Here is a 23,245-nt window from a genome sequence, read left to right on the forward strand (position 1 = left end):
TTGAAGGTGATGTCCTTGGGATGAGATTTTAAACCAAAGCTCTGCTATGCCCTCACTAATGAACATAAAAGTTCTCCTGCATTATTTTTATGGGAGATTGGATCAGAGATCATATTAGTATTTTGGTCAATATTTGGTGGACTCTGAGGCCAAGACTTCCTATGCTGGCAATGGTCCAGTATAAGCAATGGTGAGAGCATGCAAAAAAGCCTATCAGCTGGAAGAAGTGAGGCCAGGTGGGGCCACTGAGGAAATGCAGTCGTATCTCTGGTGGAGGAGAAGAGTAATAGGTAGGTAACCAGCCCAAGGGTGGGCAGGCACAGGAATACAGAAACACTGCTGGTGAAACAAACATTTGTCTATAATATTAAACTGAGGTGTCCCATCTGTATTTTATGCTGGAATATCACATCTATGGATTTTCAGCTCCACACTTTTAGCGACCTTGCCTGAATCTCCTTCAAAACTCTTCTATCAAATTTCTGCTTAGGTTTTCAATGTGGAAGCTTCATTATGTGTATAAAATGAAAAAAAAAATCCAAGCAGGTATGTATATTACGATTCCACCAGTGAGATGTTTACTTATTGCCTGATAGTTTTGTCCTTCAGCATATGCCTAGACATGAGTGAGTGAGTTGATGAAGAAATAAAATGGTGGAATGACACTCCTCTCCATTGACTCCGTCCACACTTCCCGCTGCTTCGGTAAAGTAGCCAACATAATCAAGGTCTCCTCCCACCCTGATCATTCTCTCTTCTCCCCTCTCCTGTTGGGCAGAAGTTACAGAAACTTGAAAGCACATACCCCAGACTCAAGGACAGCTTCCACCCCGCTGTTATCAGACTCCTGAACGGACCCCTCATACATTCAAGATGAATTCTTGATCTCCAAAACTACCTTGACGTAGCCCTTGCACTTTATTTGTTTACCTGCACTTCACTTTGCCTGTAGCTGCTACACTATATTCTGCATTCTTTTTACCACCTCAATTTACTTATGTTTGAAATGATCTGTCTGGATGGCATGCAAACAAAAGTTTTTCACTGTATCTCGGTAACGTGACAATAATAAACCAACTCTTGCAAATAAATAAACTCTTGCAAAACTAAGGATTACTTTCCACTTTGCCTACTCTCAATCCTTCTATGCTTTCACTCCTAATCAACAAAACTTGCTTTAATTGCAAGGCTTTCTATTCAGGTGGGCCTGCTCCCTCCTGTTGTGAGAAACCCTGTCCTGCCTTTATACAAAAGTAATGTTGAGAGGGGGGATGTTTCGAGAGCACATAGCTGGATTCCCTGCATGCCAGCGTATGAAAGTAAATCAAGCAGCCAAGTTCTGTTAAACTGATTTGATGTGTGAAGCTCTTTAAAGATGTTAGTGTGTCAAGGGTTTTGGTTGGAAGTTGCAGCATGAATGTGTGGCATGCGTGGTAAGCAATGCAAGAACTGCATGGATCAGCAGTAAATGCGTACCAGGCAGCGAACAGCGCTTTGTGGAATGCTGACTTGCAACATATGGTCTGTGGCACTGCTGCACAATCTTCTCTGAGCAAACTTAAGGTAACTCTTCCTCTAGTTACAGACTTTGTTGTGCGAAGATCAACTCCTGCACCAATCAACCACTCACCTAGATACTCCACTTACTACCACCAACAACATGTTTTACCGTATAGATTCTGCCCCATAACAGTTTTACTGCAATTGTGATCTGCAGAATCTTGAGGGAATCTGCTTCACCCTAACCCAATGGCTCTGCCATGCTCAACTATCGGCAGTGCCCAAGACTCAGACCCTAAACTTTTCGTTTGGAGTGACTTTGCCACTTAAAGGAGAATACCTAATCCTTAAGGACCACTCTCACTGCTTGACTTCCACAAGTGAAAAATCCACCCCATCTCTAAAATCAAGTTATAAACCCTGGATAGCTAAGACATTGTGAGGAATGCAGTTTTACCCCAACAGTGCAGCTTATGATACTCTTCCACTCAGTTCACTGTACTACATTCACAAAAAAACCGAAACATGCCGCAGAATCGTAGACAATATAATCATACAGAAGCCATTTGGCCCGTCATGTCTGTGCCAGTTGAACAAAAGCTGTTCAGCTTAATCCTACCTTCCAGCACCAGGTCCATTACCTTGCACTTCATGGTTTTTCACATAGACATCCAAATACTGCTTAAATGTGATGAGAATCTCTGCTTCTATCACCCTTCCAGGGACTGATTTCCAGACCCTCTGTGTGGAAATTTTTTATATCTACCTTCTAATCCTTCTACCAATTATTTTAAATCTATACCTTTGGTTTTTGACCACTCTGCTAAAGTAATTAGGTCCTTCTGTGTTACTCTCTCTAGTCCCTCATAATTTATAGACCTCAATTAAGTCTCCCATCAGCCTCCAAAAAAACCTAGTTTATCCATTTTCCTCATAGCTACAATTTTCAAGTACTGGCAATGTCTTTGTAAATCTCTTCAGCACTCCCTCCAGTGCAATTATACCTTGAATTGCAGTGACCAGAACTGTACTCAGTACTCCATTCCAGCTGCAGCCAACTTCATGTTGTTTACCTTTCCAATAAAGCTACACATATGAATACCGAGCATAGCTGCACTAAAATGGATTACATATGTTCTGTGGATCTTCATGTATCAACATTAATCCAGACTAAATATTAAAATTGTTAATAATGTTAATGAAAAAAATGAACAGATACATTTTAGGAAATCTTGCAAGACTTGCAAGTTACATTATTTTAAAAAAATTAATTGCATTTCTACTATGCATTTCTTTTTAAGTATTGTTGCCCAACAGTGACCATTACTGGATGTGCATCTGAGGTAGAGAGATCAACTAAAGACCACACAGACCAGAGATCCCACATAATTATCCATGTTTAGTGAGTGCAACTGAAGGGTGTTACAGAAAAATGTTAACAGGAAACAGAACAGGTTTTAAAGCACTTATTGTTATGTCTCAATAATGAAAAACAGTCTAACTCTTTGGAATGGAAAAAGAAAATGTCTGTGATTGAAGAAGAATGATAAGCTTCCTTAATCAAAAATCTGTAAGGTTGCCAAAGACAACTGGAAAAAAATAGAGACTTTAGATTCAAGAATGTTCCACTTTCTTGAGAAAACTTTGATATCAGAGTTCAAATACCCTCAATTGAAACAGTCAAACTCTGGAATAATACAGAGTATGTTGTTTTCACACTGACATTAATAGAAAGCACTAGTTTCATTTTAAATTTATTATGGAGACTTCACATGATGAAGTGCAACCAGTACGGTTGAAGATAGCTCTATTTACCATAAAATGAATGTAAAACTGAATTAAAAATTAAAACATCTTCACTGGAAACAGAAATAAACACATCATACTTCTGTTGTCTCTTTCAATCTGTACTGTGCTTCAGATAGTTTACTGTGTCATTGTGTGTTAGTTATTTACTAAATTGGAAACCTGCTTCTGTTTAACTCAGGCTGGCTGTATTCACTTTATGGCTAAACCTCAACATCACACACCATATAATAAAATGCTGAACCATACAAATCTATCAACAACACTGGTTATTGTCTTCTGTGCTTTGCTCTCCACTTGGACCAAAGGCAATTTGCTGTGTTACACCCACACAACCAAATTGCCATCGGTATACGTGCATGTCTTTGTGTCTGTTGCATTTTACTGTACCAACTGGAACTCATTTAACAAAATATCCAAATCTGAGGCACTAGCTTTCCCTCTGTCAGTCTAACTACATAAATACATGTTTCTGCTTTAGAGGATCAAGTGCAGTAGTCAGCAGTAAAGGGTTTGTTTTGACAAGTGTAAACCAAGCTGCTGAATTTTCTGTTTTCCCCCTACCCCCAATCAACACTTTCAAAGCAGTACCTTGAACTTATACAACTGCAAAAGGTCCTGACAACAGCAAAAAAAATCCATAAACTGCAGGAGAATTAAATTTATCTGAGTTCCGTTGCTTGGATGTTACAATGGTGAAATATAGATTAAAGGTTCGTTGCCAGCAGTTTGCAGTATGAAGAATAGTTAAAAGACACCAATAATCAAAAATGCAATCTGTTATTGAGCTAATTTAAAACAGGCACTTTATTCTTTGTCAAAAGCTTGAAGATATTTTATCTTCCAGTGGTCTTGAAAGATTGACTACAGTACAAATAGAAAGGAAATCCTTTACCTCCAGGAAGATCTGTGGCTGGTTGACCAGGGATATTGGGAGGATCTTGTAGCTGGTATGTTGTTGATGTTGAAGAGGTGCCGTCAACAGTATCATTTGAGGTCATATATGTACCATATGTTGCAGATGGATAATACTGTGCATACTGGTTTTGGCCAAATGCAGTGTAGCCAGGATAATCCTAAATAAAAACAATCGGTTGAAGTAATGTCTCTTGTATCTGGCCAATCATATACTGTTTTTACCTGTACTACGTCAATGCACTCTGTACTAACTCAATGTAACTGCACTGTGTAATGAATTGACCTGTACGATCGGTTTGTAAGACAAGCTTTTCACTGTACCTCGGTACAAGTGACAATAATAAACCAATACCAATACTAATACCAATCAAGCCATACAATTATCAACCTGACCATAAATGAAACACAATGAGCAGAATAAAGTCAAACTTGGGCAATCAGTACATATCATTTAAAAGATATATCCTTAATTAACCGAGGTCATATTCTAGGTATGGGTGCACGAATTGACAGTGGAGGCAAAAGAACAACTAATTTCAGTGACCTTCTGCTGGGCAGAAGGCACGAAATTGAATGGGCTTTGCATTCCCAGTTTCTGAGTCTAGGACCCTTCCTGGAAATGCACCTGCAAGTACGTTGTGATTGCTTTAATGGTTAGGCAGACTATATTACCATGAGAAATGGTCACTTGAGCAAAGTAACAAAATAAGAAAATGTTTGTGTCATTTTTTCCTCAGTAAGATCAAAAAGGCAGATCTTTTGAGGACCAGCTGGTCCAAGGTCACCAGCTGCATGCCATAGGTGCACTCTTTTACCACAGTGCCCTTGAGTGCATCATCCAGCCCCCAGTGGATTGATGTCATCCATGCAGCCTCCTGACTGTAAACTACCATCCTGTCTATGTTGGCCTTAAGCCCACAAGTCTCCAGTCCTTTGCATGTCAGATATTAGATAAATTGGCCCCTATGATCAATGCCCCTTGACTGCCCTTCACAAATGAATGCATTTTTACCAGTTGATCTGCTAAGAAGCAACATTTTTAAATGCATTCTAAGAGTCGTCACTGTGTAGAGCACTGTATGGTTGTGTGTAGGCTGCAGTACCTGTGCTGTCATCAGCTCTTTCCTGGTCCAAGGCAGTTATGGACTGACTGTGGCCCCAGGCAAGCTCCTTCCTGAAATCAGGTTAGCCATAGTGTCCCACAGTGCTCCCTCAGTGAGCTATGGGCTCTCCTTCTCATTGATTATGGAAGTGGCCATTTGTCCCCATTAGGGACATTTAAGAGACTCTTAGATAGACATGAATGATAGAAAAATAGGGGGCTATGTGGGAGGGAAGGGTTAGATAGATCTTAGAGCAGGATAAAATGTCGGCACAACATTGTGGGCCGAAGGGCCTGTACTGTGCTGTAGTGTTCTATGTTCTATCTATGCACGTTCAGGCATTCATTAGCTTATCCCCGCCCCCATCCACAATGTGAGGCTCTCGCTTTTTCCTTCCCTTACCCCCACAACCATGTGAGTCTCCCTCTTTCTCTTCCCTTCTTCACTACCCAACCTCCACCCCCTTTCCCCTTATACTGCCACTTACCCCACAATCTCCAACTCACAACACTTGGGACTAAGGGCTGGTATGGGGCTGGGCCAGTCTGGGTCTTATGCCAGAAAGCTCTGATTTGTCTCCTCACATTCACTAGTCCTGGAGGGCTGTGCTTGCTTGCCTATTCTTTGATAAAAAGTCTGTAAGGACCAGCAACCACGGGGGCAACTGGTGGCAGGCCATTGGAGGATATGCTCTTTAGTAAAGGAACGGTGGGGGAATGAATCCCACACCAGTCTGAATAATACCTGGTAAATATCTGAACCATTAGTTATGAGTGCACACTGTACTCATGACCTAGTTTTCATTGTTAGATGTGGCATTCTTAGCTGTAAAATATATTATTGTGCAAGGTGTAGAATATTTAACCAATTATTCCCTAAAAAATGCATGGTTTCCGTAGTCCATGAAACAGGTACTTAAAAAGCTACCGAATATCTACATGCATGAAGTAAAAAATAGTAATCGTCAAGTACACAAGTACAATAAATCTCTCGATTTGCGGGGTTTTTTTTGCCTACTCTAATAAGGAACTGACTGAAAAATTTAATTAATGAACGTTGGGTTTGATGCGGTCATGTAATATTCTGCTCTGAATCCCAGTGTGCATAAAGCACAAGCCCCGAAGGTTACAGTGACAATTTCCATGGTCTTAGTTACATGCAACAACTGCAAAATAAAGCTGGATTTATGCTGCCATTTAGGCATCCTTGACAAGTGACCACAGCTTTGGATGGAGTAAAGGGCCAAATTGACTTCAAGCAGATTTATCCCTGGGATGGGTGGGGGGGGGGGGGGGGTGGTGGTGAAGCATGGTTGTCTTATGAGGAGAGATTAAGCAAACTAGGCCTAAGTTCTCTTGAGCTGAGAAGAATGAGAGGTGATTTCATTGAAAAGTACAACATTCTTAAGGGGCTTGACATGGAATGATGCAGAGATGCTGTTTTCTCCAGATGGAGTGTTTAGAACCATAGGAGAATCACAAAATAAGGTGTAAGCCATTCAGGACTGAGATTTCTTCTTCCAGAGGGTAGTGAATATTTGGGATATTGTATCCAAAAGAGTTGTGGAAGTTCAGTTGCTAAGTATAGTCAAGATAAGAAGTTAATAAATTATTAGATTTTAAGGAATATAGGGTTAGTGCAGGAAAGTGACACAGAACTCAAAGATCAGCCATGATCTTATTAAATGGTCGAAAAGGCTCGAGGGGCTGAATGGTATCCCTTTGCTTCTAATAGTCAAGTTCCATTTTTTCCATATTTTCTTATAACATAGAAGGAGCCTATTTCAGCCTATCGATTCTATACTAGCTGAAACATTCTCCATTAATTGTCCCTATAACCCATTCTGATCAACACCTCTCGGATTTTACCACTCACCTACAGAATTGGACCAAATTTCAGTGGCCAATTAACCTACCCACCAGTATGTCTTTGGGATGTGGGGGGAAACTTGAAGCATCCAGGGGAAATGTATTCATTGGAAGAACATGAAAACCCCTCACAGAGGAGAGAATTGAATTCCAAGCAACACCACTGTGTGTCCAGGTTCTTATGTTCAAAGTAGTTTGGTGCTCTATGCATTCTAAATCCACAGCAAAATCAACCTGGTTTTCAAAGTGTTCAAGGAGCTTGTTGAACCCCCTGACAATATTATAAACCTAATTGACCTTAACATAAATGTTTAGATAATGGAGATTCTGCCTTCCCTTTTTATTAAATATTTTAATGCCTAATGTGTGTGTGTGTGTGTGTGTGTGTGTGTGTGTGTGTGTGTGTGTGTGTGTGGTGTGTGGTGTGAGAGAGAGAGAGAGAGAGAGAGAGAGAGAGAGAGAGAGAGAGAGAGAGAGAGAGAGAGAGAGAGCTCTGACGTGTAACTGGAGCAAAAAACTATAGATATTGGAAGTCCATAAAAAGAGAGAATCCTAGGAGCACTCAGCAGGTCAGGTAGCATCCATGGAAAGAGAAGCAGTTGATATTTCCTGTTGAGCACCCTTCACCATAACTGGAGCAGACAAGCCTGTGAAGTTGCAGAGAGGGTCGGGAGAAATGGTGAGGATAAAGGGAGTGTCTGTGTTATGGTAGAGACAAAAGTTATCAAGGTAACAGATACTTCAAAAAAAAATGGCAGTTGGAAACAAAAAAGAAAAAAATTGAAACAGAAAGGTACAGCCACATACATGGAGAGAGGGAGAAAAACAAAATGGAAAGGTTACTTGAGATTGTTAAATTCAATATTGTCCTGAGTGCATCAATATACCCAGGCACATCTACTCTGTTTCCTGCACTTTTGCTTCACTACCTCTCCTCCTGGTGAGAACAAAAGTAGGGCTTCCTGGTTCTCACTTTCCACCCCACCAACTTCCTCGCTGAATGGATCATTCTCCATTATTTCCACCAACAGACACACCTTCCCCTTCCTTTCAGCTTTCTGAAGGATCATTTCTTCTATGACACCTGGTCCACTCTTTCACCTCCACCAACCACTCCTCTTGCTCCAGTACATTCACATGCAACCATGGGAGATGCAACACCCCACCAGCACCGCACCCCCCTCCGCTCTTTCATCCTTTCCCACACCATCCAGGAACCAAACAGTCTTTTTAGGTGAAGCAGTGATTCAACTTCACTTCTTCCAACTTAATGTATTGTACTTGGAGCTCACAATATGGTATGGTCTCCTCTTCACTGGAGAAACCAAACACTGATTGGGCAATAGCTTTGCAGAGCATCTCTGTTCAGTCCTCAAGGGCAACTCTGAATTCCCAGTAGCTTGTCACTTTAATTCTCTGTCCCACTTCCAACCCAACTACTCTCTCTTTAGCCTCTTACATTTGCACCAATGATGCCACAACATCCAATGAAAACTTGAGGAAAAGCACTTCACCTTCCATCTGGGCACATTGAAGCCCCTGGGATTTAATGTTGAATTTAACAATTTCAGGTAACCTCTGTTTTCTTCCTGTCTCTCCATTTTATTTGTCTCTTTCAATTTGTTTCTGTTTTCTTTTCCATCTACATTTGGTTTTTAAAATAATTGCTACCTTGATAATTTTTGTCTGCATCCTATTACAGACATTCCCTCTGTTACAGCGCCAGCAATCCGGGTTCAATTCTGGCTGTAAGAAGTTTGTACGTTCTCTCTGTGTCTGCGTGGGCTTCCTCCGGGTGCTCTGGTTTCCTCCCACATTCCAAAGACGTACGGGTTAGGAAGCTGTGGGCATGCTATGTTGGCACCGGAAGCATGGCAACACTTGCGGGCTGCCCCCAGAACATTCTATGCAAAAGATGCATTTCACTGTGTGTTTCGATGTACATGTGACTGATAAAGATCTCTCTCTCTCTCTCTCTCTCTCTCTCTCTCTCTTCTCACCACCCTTCTCCTCTTAACATGGTTCTTTTCTCACAATTCCATTTCTGATGAAAGATCCTTGATCCAAAACTTTGATGCTAATTTTCTCCCTATGGATGCTGCCTGACCTGCTTAGTGCTTCAACATTTTCTGTTTTAGCTCCAATGTGTATCCAGATCTGTACGTTGCTATCCCCTAAAGGGAACATTTAAGTAGGAAATCAAGGAAAGTTCGAGAGGAAGTCCTCATTTTAGGTCCCCACCTGGCCAGCACAGCTACTGACACACTTTCCCTGCACTTGCAAGCATCTTCATCATTTGACCCTTGCCCCGCATGATGAATTCAGATGGCATCCAGAGTGGCGGAATCAGGAGACCTCCTTCATTTCTCAGAAAGAAATAGAAAATGCTGGAGACACTCAGCAGGCCAGGCTGCATTTCAGATTTCCAGAATCTTCAGTTTTTTGCTTTTTGCTTTCCATTTTTCTCCTCCTTGCATCAGAGGCCACCAGCTCCAGAAACTGCCAAGGAGATGGTGCTGGCACATGTAGGGCACTGGCATCATTCCAGCTGTAAATCTTAAAGGGGGAAGGACTTTTCCTCTTATAAATCCTCATTACTTGCTCTTGATGGCCTTTACATGCTGGGGGCCTTGTCTAGCAGTAGGAATGAAAAAGTCCTGGGAAATCCTCTATCCCTTTAAATTCCCTTCTCCCATTTCTGGCGTCCATTGTGGTACCAATAACTTTTATTTCCTCGCTCTCTCAGTATTACTTTGTTGCCCCGTGGAAAAGAATTATTGCCACACTAGTATTAGGGCAATGTCAGGAACACAAGGTCAGGCAGAGAAAAAGAAATTAACGGTTCAGGTCAATGACCTTTCATTAGTTATAGTAACTCTGTTCCTCTGTCCACAGATGCTGCTTAACCTGCTGAATATCTCCAGCATTTTCTATTTTTTATTTTGATACGCAGCACTTGTATTCTTTTGCTTTTTGTTTGGAACTGGAGACAAGTTGAAAGAATTATGCTGTTGAAATAAGCTTGAAGTTGATGTTGAAATTTAGTCAATGAAGATTTATTTTAAGTCACAATATCATATTCAGATATTTACTTTTGAAAAACTGAAGTATAATTCTAAAACAGGTCAGGATCACAGCTTGAAAATATCCAGTCTCAGTCACTGGCAGGAATGGGAATGCTACAGTTGTTTTAACATACTCAGTTTGAGGGCACAGAATGGCCGAGGGTCCCACATGATTGTTATCTATGGTCCCCTTCTGAAACTGTGAGGTTGGGTGAGACAGGACCAGGCCGAAAATGATTAGCCTGCCAAAACAAAGGTTAGGCACACGGTGACAGTGACCTGAGGTATGAAAGGCTGATGACATCCGTGGAATATGGCCAGACCGTCTGCCTCTACATTCAGAAAAAGATAGCTAACAAAAGAGAATACCTGATGGGAACTGTTGAAGCTTGTTGAATTGGAAACAGAGTTGCTGCTTGCGTATATACCCGGGGATGGTGCAAAACTAGAACCTGCAACAAAGAACACACATTTAGAAATGTTACATGTCTTAAACTAAGGATCAGAATATTAATGACAGATGCAGATGTTAGAAGTGAAACAAAATGATATTGGATGCATTTCTTGACTGCAGAAGTACTCTCAATATTTCCAGTCACTCCAATACCTGTAACATTTATGCCATTACTTATTTTCATTCATTTTTCAGAACATAGGTGCTGTGACAAGGCCAGCATTTGTTATCCATCCCTATTGGTGGTGAGCCATCTTCTTGAGCTGTCTCTCAGCACTTCCATGGTGCTGTTGGGTTGTGAGTTCCAAGATTTAAACCCAGTGATCATGAAGGACCAGAAAAATATTTCTAGGTAAGGATGACGTGCAACCCACCCACTTGCTGCTCTTGACTGCCTGGATCTCAGCACGGCGCCAGTCCAGGATTTACCTGATACTTTCCTTCATGGAATCTGTAATGACTGAGTGACCTAAGTGTGGAAGACTCCATCTGTACTGCCTGTTACCTTGGGCCTCTGGTGTCACCGAATTTTGCCATGGTAGGCTATTGATCAAAACAGTGATTGGTACACCTGGCAATAACCCTCTAACTCCCTGCCCCAACACCAGTGAATTTCCAAACCAATAGCTTCTTTTTCATTTTAACCTGCACAACAGGTGCAAGCAAAAGGCAACCACATATGAACTCACTGGATTGCAATACAACCATTGTACAACTGAAAATTGTAATAATAGCTTTTTGTGTGAAGGGCATGGCTTTCCATTGACCTTCTACTATGGGGGCTTCTACCTTCTACCCTGCTTTCTGTGAAACAAAGACAGAAAATCCCAGGAAATTCAACACTGAGGAGTGACTGGAAATAGGATCACCAGTACTGTGTTCAAATAAATAAAATGCTATCCATTCTGGCAACTAAAGCTTAAACATTTCTGCAGTTATATGATTTTCAATTCTACTAAAACACAGTGTTGTGAAGATGGAACTGTGAATGAGATCAGTTGAACATCCAACTTCCCTTGAGTCCAATTCACTGGATTTTCTTGTTGCTGCTCCCACTCTGTCACTTTAATTAAATTGCATAAGTGACCTCTAGCAACAAGGGCTGCAGGTGAATGGGAGCACCACCAACTGCAGGTTCCCCTCCAAGTCAGACATTGGTATTGGTATTGGTCTTGGTCTATTATTGTCACTTCTACCGAGGTACAGTGAAAAGCTTGTCTCACAAACCTATCGTACAGGTCAATTTATTACACAGTGTAGTTACATTGAGTTAGTACAGAGTCCATTGATGTAGTACAGGTAAAAAGAATAACAGTACAAAGTAAAGTGTCACAGCTACAGAGAAAGTGCAGTGCAATAAGGTGCAAGGTCACAACAAGGTAGATTGTGAGGTCATAGTCCTTCTCATTGTATAAGGGAACCGTTCAATAGTCTTATCACAGTGGGGTAGAAGCTGTCCTTAAGTCTGGTGGTACGTGTATCTCCTACCCGATGGAAGAGGTATCACCCTAACTTGGAAATATATTATCACTGGACGTAAATCCTGGCACTCCCTACCCAACAGCACAGTAGTAACACCATCACTCAAAGAACTGTATTGGCCCCAGAAGGTTGTTCATCATGGGTCCACATCCTGATAAATGGATACGTGTCTGGAAGAGTGGAGAATGAATAGCTCCAAGGAAACTGCAGGGCAAATTTTTCCTTGCTAAGAGTTTCTTTCAACAGTTCCAATGAAAGGTCTTTGGCCTGAAACGTTGCTACTGTTTCTCTCTCTACAGATGTTGCCTGACTTGCTGGGTATTTTCTGTTTATATATTATACAAGTTTGAAACATCTATAGATTCAAGGATGGTGCTTGAGGCTTGGAAAACTCCAGATATTAAATACTTCTTCAAGAAAGCGTATAGAGATAAACACTACAGAGGTTAAACAGTCTAGTCAGTTTAACCTTCAAGTGGGGTAAGTTCCAGAAAAATAATATTGAGGGACAGAATTAGCAGTCACTTGGACAACTGCAGCTTGATTGGAGAAAGACAGAATGGATTTGTTAAAGGAAAACTGAGTCTAACTAATGTAATAAAACTTTCTGATGAAGTAGGGATGATGATGAGAGAAATGTGTCTGGTGTAATGCTTTTAGACTTCCAAAAGCTGGATTTTAAGGTGCTACATAATAGGCTTGCCATCAAAGTTGAAGGCTACAGAATAATTGTGCCTGTATCAGTATGGATACAAAATTGGCTACGTAATGGAAAAAGATAGTAGCAGTGAAAGAAAAACCAAAAAAAAATGCTGGGAATACTCAGCAGGTCAAGCAGCATCTGTGGAGAGAAAAATGGTCAATGGTTCAGCTCAATGACCTTTCATCACAACTAGAAAAAGTTAGAAATCAAACATGTTTTAAGTTGCAGGGAAGGGAAAGGGGTGGAGAAAACAAAGGGAATATTTGTGGTAGGGTGGAGATCAAATTTGCAAATGACACACAAATTGGAAGCATAGTGGACTGTGAAATGGATAGAGTCAGAGAATAATTCAGCATAGAAACAGGGCCTTTGGCTCAAGTCATCCATGACCACCTAAGCTAGTCCCATTTGTCTACCTTTGGCCTGCATCCCTCTAAACCTTTCCTATACATATACTTATTCAAATGTCTTTTAAATGTCGTTATTGTATCCACCTCTCACCTTAAACCTATGCCCTCAAGTTTTTGGTTCTCCTTCCCTAGGAAAAAGACTGTGTGCATTCACCCTATCTATGCCCCTCATGATTTTATACACCTCTATAAAATCACCTCTCAGTCTCCTACGTTCCAAGGAATAAAGTCCCAGACTGCCCAACTTCTCCCTATAACTTAGGCCCTCAAGTCCTGGCAACATTCTCTTAAATCTTCTTTGCCCTCTTTCCAGCTTAATGATGTCTTTTCTATAACAGGGTGACCAAAACTGCACACAATACTCCAAGTGCAGCCTCACCAATGTGTTGTACAATTGCAACATAATGTCCAAACTCTTATACCCAGTGCCCTGACTGACGAAGGCCAGCATGCCAAATGCCTTCTTCACTGGCCTGTCTACTTGTGAAGCCACTTTCAGTGAACTATGTATCTGTATCCCTAGGTCCCTCTGTTCCACAGCACTCCCCAGGGTGCTACCATTCACTGTATAAGTCCTACTCTAGTTTGACTTCTAGGAGATATAGACAGCTTTGTGAGATGGGTGGATTGGGGGCAGGAACTTTGATTTTGAGAAATGTGAAGTATTACATTTTAGTAGCAAGAATGAGAAGAGGTAATATAAAACAAAGGGTACAATTCTAAAGGAGTACCAGATCAAAGTATCCATATGCATAACTCATTGAAATTGTCAGGTTAAGAAAGTGGTTAACAAAGTATATGGGATTTTTGATCTTATACACAAAGGCACACAGTACAAGAGGAAGTAAGTCATAATGAACATTGCTAAAATATCAGTTCAGCTACAACTGGAGTATCATGTTAGTTCTGGGTGCTGAACTGTAAGTGGGATATAAAGGCTTTGCTGAGGGTGCAGAGAGATTTACTGAAATATTTCCAGAGATGAGGGACTTTAGTTACAGTATATGAATAGACTTGGGTTATTCTCCTTGGAACAGAGAATATTGTGAAATACACTGTCATGGGGAGTGGTGGAAGTAGCTTCACTGGTAGCATTCAAAAGGGAAGTGGAAAAGCACCTGAAAGGAAATAATTTGCAGGGCTATGGGGAGAGGGCAGGGAGGGGAGCATAGAGCCAGTGTGCACTCCCTAGACCAAAAGGCTTCCTTCTGTGCTGTAGTTATTCTGCGATCCTGTGAAATTTTACACGTGCTGGCAAGGGCAGCTTCAAGCTGGTTGATCTGCTGAAATGGAATTTCAGTGACAGAACTTCTGAATGTATTTGGTCCTGAATATTTCTGGAGCTTACTCTATAAACTTAAGCCCCTGATTCTAGCCTAACTCATTTGCCAAGATCTTAGTGGGTTCAAGTTGCTTTCTCCCTCTGCTACATCTGTCCTGACTGTGGTGTCAAATTTTGTTGATGAGCCATCATGTTGCTGATGACAGTGCTAACCTCCTGGGGAATAGCTGCAGGAGGACACTGGCTCCAGAGATCCACCAGGTCACCTGATAAGACATTTGTCACTTATCACAGAGTCATAAAGCACAGAAGCTGGACTTTCTGCCGACCATGTCCAAACTGACAATCAAGTATCCACCTACAGTAGTTCCATTTACCACTACTTGGTCCATAGCCTTCAGTGCCCCGTCGATTCAAATGCTCACCTAAATACTTCTTGTATGTTGTGAGTACATGCCTCGACCACCTTCTCAGTCAGATTCCAAAAAGACATTCCTCAGATCCCCTATAAACCTCTTCACCTCACCCTAAACCAATGCCTCTGGTATTAGAAATTTCTGTTATGGGGAGAAGTTTCTCACTATCTATCCTCTCTATGCTCCTTATAATTTTCATACCTCTATCATGTATGACAATAGCAAGGGCGCCAAGACCGATTCTGGTGGTACATCCAGTTTCTAAACGACCATCACCCTATTACCAAGCTAACTTTGGATCCAATTTGCCAACTTGCCTTGGATTTCATGGACTCTAACCTTTTGGAAAAGCCTTCTTTATGGGACCTTACAAAAGAATTTACTGAAGTCTACTCAGCTCACTGGCACCCCACAAGGGTGCATCCTCAGCCCTCTACTCTACTCCCTATACACTCACGACTGTGTGGCCAGATTCTGCTCTAACTCCATCTACAAGTTTGCAGATGAAACCACCATTGTACGCTGTATCTCAAACAGCGATGAGTCAGAGTACAGGAAGGAGAAAGAGAGCTTAGTGGAATGGTGTCATGACAACAACCTTTCCCTCAATGTCAACAAAACTAAAGAGCTGGTCATTGACTTCAGGAAAGGGGGTGGTGTACATGCACCTGTCTACATCAATGATGCTGAGGTCAAGAGGGTTGAGAGCTTCAAGTTCCTGGGAGTGAACATCACCAACAGCATGTCCTGGTCAAATCACGTAGATGCCAAGGCCAAGAAAGCTCACCAGCACCTCTACTTCCTCAGGAGGCTAAAGAAATTTGGTTTGTCCCCTTTGACTCTCACCAACTTTTACCGATGCACCATAGAAAGTATCCTATCTGGATGTATCACGGCTTGGTACGGCAACTGCTCTGCCCAAGACCTCAAGAAGCTGCAGAGAGTTGTGGACACAGCCCAGCGCATCACGGTCACCAGCCTCCCCTCCTTGGACTCTGTCTTTACTACCTCTTGTTGTCTTGGTGTAGCAGCCAGCATAATCAAAGTCCCCACCCACCCGGGACATTCTCTCTTCTCTCCTCTTCCATCGGGTAGGAGATACAGGAGCCTGAGGGCACGTACCGCCAGACTTAAGGACAGCTTCTACCCCACTGTGATAAGACTATTGAACGGTTCCCTTATACGATGAGATGGACTCTGACCTCACGATCTACCTTGTTGTGACCTTGCACCTTATTGCACTGCACTTTCTCTGTAGCTGTGACACTTTACTCTGTACTGTTATTGTTTTTACCTGTACTACATTAATGCACTCTATACCAACTCAATGTAACTGCACTGTGTAATGAATTGACCTGTACGATCGGTTTGTAAGACAAGCTTTTCACTGTACCTCGGTACAAGTGACAATAATAAACCAATACCAATACCAATACCAATACCAATACTGTAGACTACATCAGCCTCACTTCCCTCTTCAATATATTTTGTTTCTACAAAAAAAATTAATCAAATCAGTCAGAAAGGATCTCCCACTAACAAGCCATGCTAATTATCCTTGGTCAACCCCTGCCTTTCTAAGTGTATCAGCTTTTCCAAGTGTTATCCTTCAGCTTTCTTTGACTTATTGCAAAGTTTCCATTACTGCCAAGCACAAGCCCACTACACCAGTGTGGCTTTCGTGAAGTCTGCGTTCGGAGGTCCAGCTGCCTCATCCCACCACGCCCAACTTCAGTACCTCTCTCTCTCTCATTTACCCTCAAACATACTTAAATACATAAAGGTGTTTACAAAGATACATGCAGCATTTCTCTACTGTGTGCCTACTAATGCACAGGGGGGCATCTTCTTTAGAATGTTGTAGCCTAACATTCTTTCAATCTGTACACAGAGTACAAGTTTTGCAGTGGTACCAAATGACTACTTGAGTCACATACATTAAACAACCTATTGATAAAAATCAGAAATACAGGCACACATAAATGGGACAGAGACCAGGACGTTGGTGCTTTTCTTCACTCCTGCAGCCAGCGATTTCTTGGGGGCCAAAGGTAATTAAATCAGCAACATGGTAATTTGAGGACATAAGCTAAAGTAAGTATTAAAGATATCTAATTGTCATGTTCACTTTCCAAATGCTTTGAAGATATATGATCGGATTTGAAGAATAATTTTAACAGAGTGAGAGCACTTCAAGCTTAAGTGCAAATTGCAAATCAATTTATTATTCAGAATAAGGACTACAAAAGTCAAAAATAAATAAGTTGGTAAAAAGACAAAGAGGGATAAACATAGTAGCACTAACCTTGCATCTGATAGGAATAAGGTGTTTGGCCTGGTTGGGGTGTAGTAAATCCTGGGCTGTAACTAAGGCATCCAGTCTGCAATGCAGATTGTCCTTGCGGTAGTCCCCCTTCTGTCTTGATTCCTGACAACAGCATAGTCAAACTGGTTGAAATAATATGTTTTCTAACATTGTTTCTTGAAATGAAATTTTAACTCCTTGGTTTTGAAGGGGACAACTGATTGAACAAATGACAAAATGGTGTTGAATTAATGAAGTTTAAAGCTTCAGGAGTGCCTTACCATACGTGGGCAATCCATAGTGCTGGCCCGTTTGAGAATATGCTGCATAAACTGCTGGCTGCTGCATTCCTGAATACTGGGTTTGTCCAGCATAAGCCGTCATTGATTGTGCTGTTGGTGTGGAAAGAATGTGTGGGTATGGCCTATGAGTAAGAGACAGAGATGTTAGGTGCTCACATCTATGAGACTGAGACATCTTTACAACTGCAACACAGTGACAAATAGTGACATTAAGATTTTTTTGAGCCTCGGGTAAATTGCTACTACATTATTTAATGATGTCAGTTTGTTGTAAAAATCATCAATTTTGAACTTATCGTTTCTGATGTAAAAGGATCCAATTTTATCTTTTCTGATAATATAATTAGAAACAATACAACGAAATAAATCAAAGAAGAGTTCTGTAATATTAATATTAAAATTTTGTTTCCTTGGAAATATAAATATATGAATATATTTTAGGAAAATGTTCACATTGGCTGGCTAAAACTTTCTTATACTCACTTGGAAGGATAAAGCTGTGGTGAATAATGGTGTATTCCTCTTGGACTATAGCCACTACTTGTTATTACTACAGGAAAAAGAAAAGACAAGTGAAACATTAAGTGACAAGCAGAACAAATGAATTTTGGACTTTGTGGCATAAACTCAAGTTAAGCAGGTGTGAGATGACAGAATAAACTTAAATTGTTATCAGCAGAAATAAATGCATGGTACATGGAAAATAAAATTTAACATGGTTAAAGGAATTGCAACAAATATTGATTATAATTCCTACAAAAATGTTGGTTGGAATATAAAATATTTATGAACAGAAATCGAATTTCACCATTTTTGGTGTGCTAAACCTGCAGCGTGTATAGTGCTCATGACCAATCCAATTCCCTGAAAAAAAAACATTATAAATATGTTTGGGTGGTTTACACTCCGAGGAAAGCTCTAAAACTGGACAGTTTCTATTGGGAGTGTATACGACTGAGTGCAGCTTCTGACTGTTGGCTCTGCACCAGTATGACAAGAGCATGAGCCCTTAAATGCACAGTCCCTTTGGCAGCCAAATATCAGCAACACACACCATGGCCGCCACAGAGGAGAGAAAGGCTGTAGGGGTCAGGGACTGCTCCCAGATTCACTAAAAGGACATGGAAAAAGATCTTGTGCACCAAGGAGACCAAGAGATCAACCGCAACCACCATAGCAAGAGAGTGGTAGGAAGTGGCTGGCTCCAGTTGTCTCCTGCTGATGTGAAAGTCCTTATACAATGCAGCAATACAGAAATAAATTTCTTGTCTTCTCAATGTATGACAGAGTGAGCTGCAGACCATTGAAAACATTGTTGCAAACCATTTCACTAATCAGACTGAGGATTCATTCTTTGATGAGTTATGATTAGTGCAGCTGGTCTTGAGAAGGAAGATATGAGGGATTATTATGCCTCATCTGGTCTCCCTTGCTTAAGGATTATAGCATGGAAAGCGTAATTTTGTTTGCACGGGAACAATGATGGCAGACTTGTTATGCAAATCTCTCCGTGTGGGAGCTGGTAATAGCACATGTAGTCCCTTCTCTACTCTGTAGAGATAAGGCTGTTGGTGTTCTGTAGAACTCCTTGAGAGCTTCTTTGTCCTCATGCTTCTGCTGCTCTTCAACCTGCACCTCATGTCCCTTAGGCTCTGGGTCTCAGAGGGTGGTGGATGTTTTTTACTCAGAGAGTGGTGGATGCCTGGAATACATTGCCTGATAGGGCGGTGGAGGCAAATTCATCGGGGGCTTTTAAGAGGGGCTTGGATGGGCACATGAATGAGAGGAAAATGGAGGGAAATGGGCATTCTGTAGGTAGGAGGGATTAGCTATGTTGGCACAACATTGTGGGCTGAAGGGCCTGTTCTGTGCTGTATTGTTCTATGTTCTATGTCTCTGCTTTCTTCAGCTTGTAGGTTGTGCAGCACATGGCTCACAATGATAAAGTCTCCACGCTCACCGAGCATAGCATTGCAGGACAACCTCAGACTGATGACGTTACCAGTGACTTCAGAAAAGCAAAAGGTGTTTTCCACAACGATTCAGGTAGTTGTAGAATTGATGCGAGGAGCAAGGGAAGTGAACCCCTTGTGCACCAGGATCCATCTCTCTGTGCAGTGTTGGTCATTGGAAACATCTGGTAGTTTTGTCTCCCTGAGGATGAAGCCATGATGCATGCTTCCCAAAAATCGTGGCATTGATCAGCAAGAAGTTCTTCTGATGATTCACAACTGCCTGCACATTGAGAGAGTCTAATTTTTTCCCATTGAGGGAATGTTCTGCATTTTTAATGGGAGCCATTAGGACCCACAAGACCTGTCAATGGCTGCCCACACTTGTGGGCAGATCCCAGTGAGTTGGATGATAGCTGTATGTCACTGAATTAAAAGCAAGTGAAATCATTTCTCTATGAAGACAGGGCGTGGGTGATCTCTCTGATGTAACAGTGAACAGCCGACTGGGAGACATGACAGAGATATGCTCTAGCCGTTCAGAAAGATCCGAAGATGAGGAAGCTGACAATCAGTATGAGCTCCCTCCATGGAGAGAGCAGCCCAGGCACATGAGAACATCAATCATCTCAGTGATGACAGCCTGGAACACAATCTGTGAACACTGGGAACTTTATAATGTGTTTGAGGGCCTGCTGTCAATTCTGAAGTTGCCTAGTCAAGTCTTCTATGTTTAAATAATAATAAGTTCAACAATGTAGTTCAAACTGATCATATAATGACAGTTGTAGGTTGGATCTATAACCTCCAATTAATGGTGATAAAATCAGAAAAAGATATTAGGTGAATAGGTATCATTTGGTATGCTGAATGAATAGTGCATCCAAGTGCCCAGTTCAATTTCACTACTTATGCAGGCAATCTACTCCAGGTTATTTACTACATTAACAATGGGCACTGACCAATCCAATTTCTAGGCTTCAGTTTTATTTCATATCGATTCTTATCCAAAGTTAAGGAGCCTGATTTTAGTGGTGATTATTGGAGGAGGAACGAGCCTGTCCCTGCCCCTAAATCCCCCTCCACTCCAAGTGGCATGAAGACTGGAAGGTCTTCTTGCCAGAATCTCAATCAAATAATTCTTGCAGCCTCATGGCTTAGTATGGCAACTACTCTGCCAAAGACTGCAAGAACTTGCAGACAGTTGTGGACACAGCTCAGTCCATCACGAAAACCAGCCTCCCCTCCATGGACTCTGTCCACACTTCTTGCTGCCTCAGAAAAGCAGCCAAAATAATCAAAGACCCCTCCCACCAAAATCTTGATAACATGCACCACCAGGCTCAAGGACAGCTTTATCCTACTGTTATAAGACTATTGAATGGATCTCATGTGCAATAAAGATGAACCCTTGACCTTATAATCTACCTTGTTACGGCCCTTGCACTTTATTGTCTACCTACACTGTACTTTCTCTGTAACTGTAAAGCTGTATTCTGCATTTTGTTATTGTTTTTCCCTTGTACTAGCTCAAAGTACTTATGTTTTGAAATGATCTGTATGGATGGCATGCAAAACAAAGATTTTCACTGCATCTCAGTACATGTGACAATAATAAATCAATCACCAATTAACCTGAAGGGAGTCAATACTTGGCTAGAGGGCTGGAGTGGGATATGAGGTGATAGGAGGCCACTTCACTGGAAACCCATAGGAACAGTGATGGCGTGGGGTAAGTCCAGATGCAGCTGCAATCTGACAAGTGTTAGAAAGCCCAGGACTTGGAGGCTGATGGCACGCTTGTAGGGCCTGGATGAGTTCTGCTGCTCCCCACTGACCCCAGGAAAGTCTGAAGGAAGTCAGTTGCAGTTGGCATTTACCATCATGTAGAAGTCCAAATGATGTTACCGGGCCCAGATTGTGACATTTGGTTGAGCCCTTTGATGATTTATCACAATTCCATAAATCACCAAATCACATTTTCTATCCACGGGTAATTATGTACTGATATATTCTGATGAATATCGTAAAATCTGATTTGGTTAAGTTTTTAATATAATTACAAACTTGATAATTTAAAATTAACCCAGATCTATTGAAGTTTAGATCTCTGCCTTAAATAATTTGAGGGTTGCATAGCCTTAACAAATGACCCGAAATGTTTAGACTTTACCTCTTCAATTATATGATAGTGGACCAACTCAGTAATGTTCTGTAACTGTGTAGATTGAAGAGCTGTGGTATTTACTGTGCAATATGGTAATAATAAATGACCGCTAAAGTAGATCCATATGAGTCTTGCTGTAAAGTGTTCCCTATTTATTCTTTTTAAAATTTAGATAAGGTAAAAACTCACAGGAATGGAATGAACAAGCCCATTGTGGAAATGTTCCCCTCTCTTTTGTGCATATAGTAGTAAAAGTATTATGATATGTTTGAACCAGTTGTGGGTTTTATTTTCAGCTCAGCATCTGACCGAACAGGAAACACTTGGCATTTCCTAGTTCAAGATTCTTGACAGGAATTGTAAATGTTTCATTCCACACACATGAAATAAGGAAATATAAACTTCAAATGTTTCATTTCCTTTGTAGTAATAAGGAAGTTTGCCTAATCAATCCATAAAATGAAAAGTTAATGACAAATGGAAAGACCACTGTTGGTATTAAAGGACATATTTCTATATCCTCCAATATTTGCAAGAAAAGTATTTCTTCACCAGCCTCTCTTTAAACAAATGCAAGCTGTTGAAGTAGAATTACAAATGGATTGAGCTGATATTTTTAGCAATAATTGGAATGAAATTAACCAAAGTGTGAGATAAAAGATAACGGAATTTCAACATAAATTATGCCCTTTACATAACCAGTTTCCATAATTTTCTCTGCTGATTTTAAAAAGTGTTAAGATGGAGCCTGTCTTTTCCACAAAACTCGCCATGGCTCCAGACTGAATTAATCACACTTCTGTTTTTATGCTAACTGTGTCCATTTACAGGTCTTCAAGGAAGCTCCTAAAATTCAGCAGCATTTTTTATACATGTAAGGGCAATATTGGACAACTTTTAAAATCATTTAAATACTGCTGTTTAAAATACTCAGAAACTGCCCAAGGAATATCAATTTAACTAGGGAATTCTACAGTGCAATTTTTAAAAGGCATTTTCAGTGATTTGAAAATGGGTTGATCACAGTAGATTGCAACTGAAGAAATACTTGTATGAATTAATAAAAGTGCATCAGGTTACCACTCTTTCAATATATCAAGCAGTATCAAATGTTATTGTGCTGGTTTATGGAAGATTTTAGTCCAGCAAAGTGTAAATGAGTTTGAATAGAAATTTGTGCAAAAAAATTCATTTTACACGACAAGCACAATTTTGAAAGAATTTTGAGACCAGATTTATGGTTGCGCCAATGCCAAGCAGAAACTGTATCCCAATATTTATGACTATACCAACACAGGCTATTTACTTGACAATGAATTACACCTATTTATTGTAAATTGATTCCTTAATAGTACTTACATATAAACAGACATATATTCAGCAGCCTTGGAAATTCTCTAAGGGACCACTCATCTTTTCCCAGTGGACTCATCAATATTCACCCTCTAACAATATCTAAAATATGATTATCTGGTCAGTATACATGGCTTTTTGTGGAACCCTGTTCTGGAC

The 23,245-nt window shown here is 40.9% G+C and overlaps 1 protein-coding gene across 6 annotated transcripts in view; it reads right to left on the reverse strand.

The window, feature by feature from the left end:
- The window catches only part of eya4 (EYA transcriptional coactivator and phosphatase 4), a 343,216-nt gene that overhangs the window by 79,088 nt on the left and 240,883 nt on the right, over positions 1 to 23,245 (reverse strand). For all 6 annotated transcript variants that reach the window (XM_052024458.1, XM_052024460.1, XM_052024456.1 and 3 more), the window contains 5 exons: positions 18,098 to 18,164; positions 17,594 to 17,736; positions 17,313 to 17,435; positions 10,630 to 10,712; positions 4,202 to 4,382 (listed from right to left, as the gene is read on the reverse strand). In XM_052024458.1, the coding sequence (XP_051880418.1) occupies positions 4,202 to 4,382; positions 10,630 to 10,712; positions 17,313 to 17,435; positions 17,594 to 17,736; positions 18,098 to 18,164 (597 nt within the window). The remainder of the gene's footprint in view (positions 1 to 4,201; positions 4,383 to 10,629; positions 10,713 to 17,312; positions 17,436 to 17,593; positions 17,737 to 18,097; positions 18,165 to 23,245) is intronic.

Source organism: Pristis pectinata, chromosome 10 (assembly GCF_009764475.1).
Source record: "Pristis pectinata isolate sPriPec2 chromosome 10, sPriPec2.1.pri, whole genome shotgun sequence".
Taxonomy (NCBI): domain Eukaryota; kingdom Metazoa; phylum Chordata; class Chondrichthyes; order Rhinopristiformes; family Pristidae; genus Pristis; species Pristis pectinata.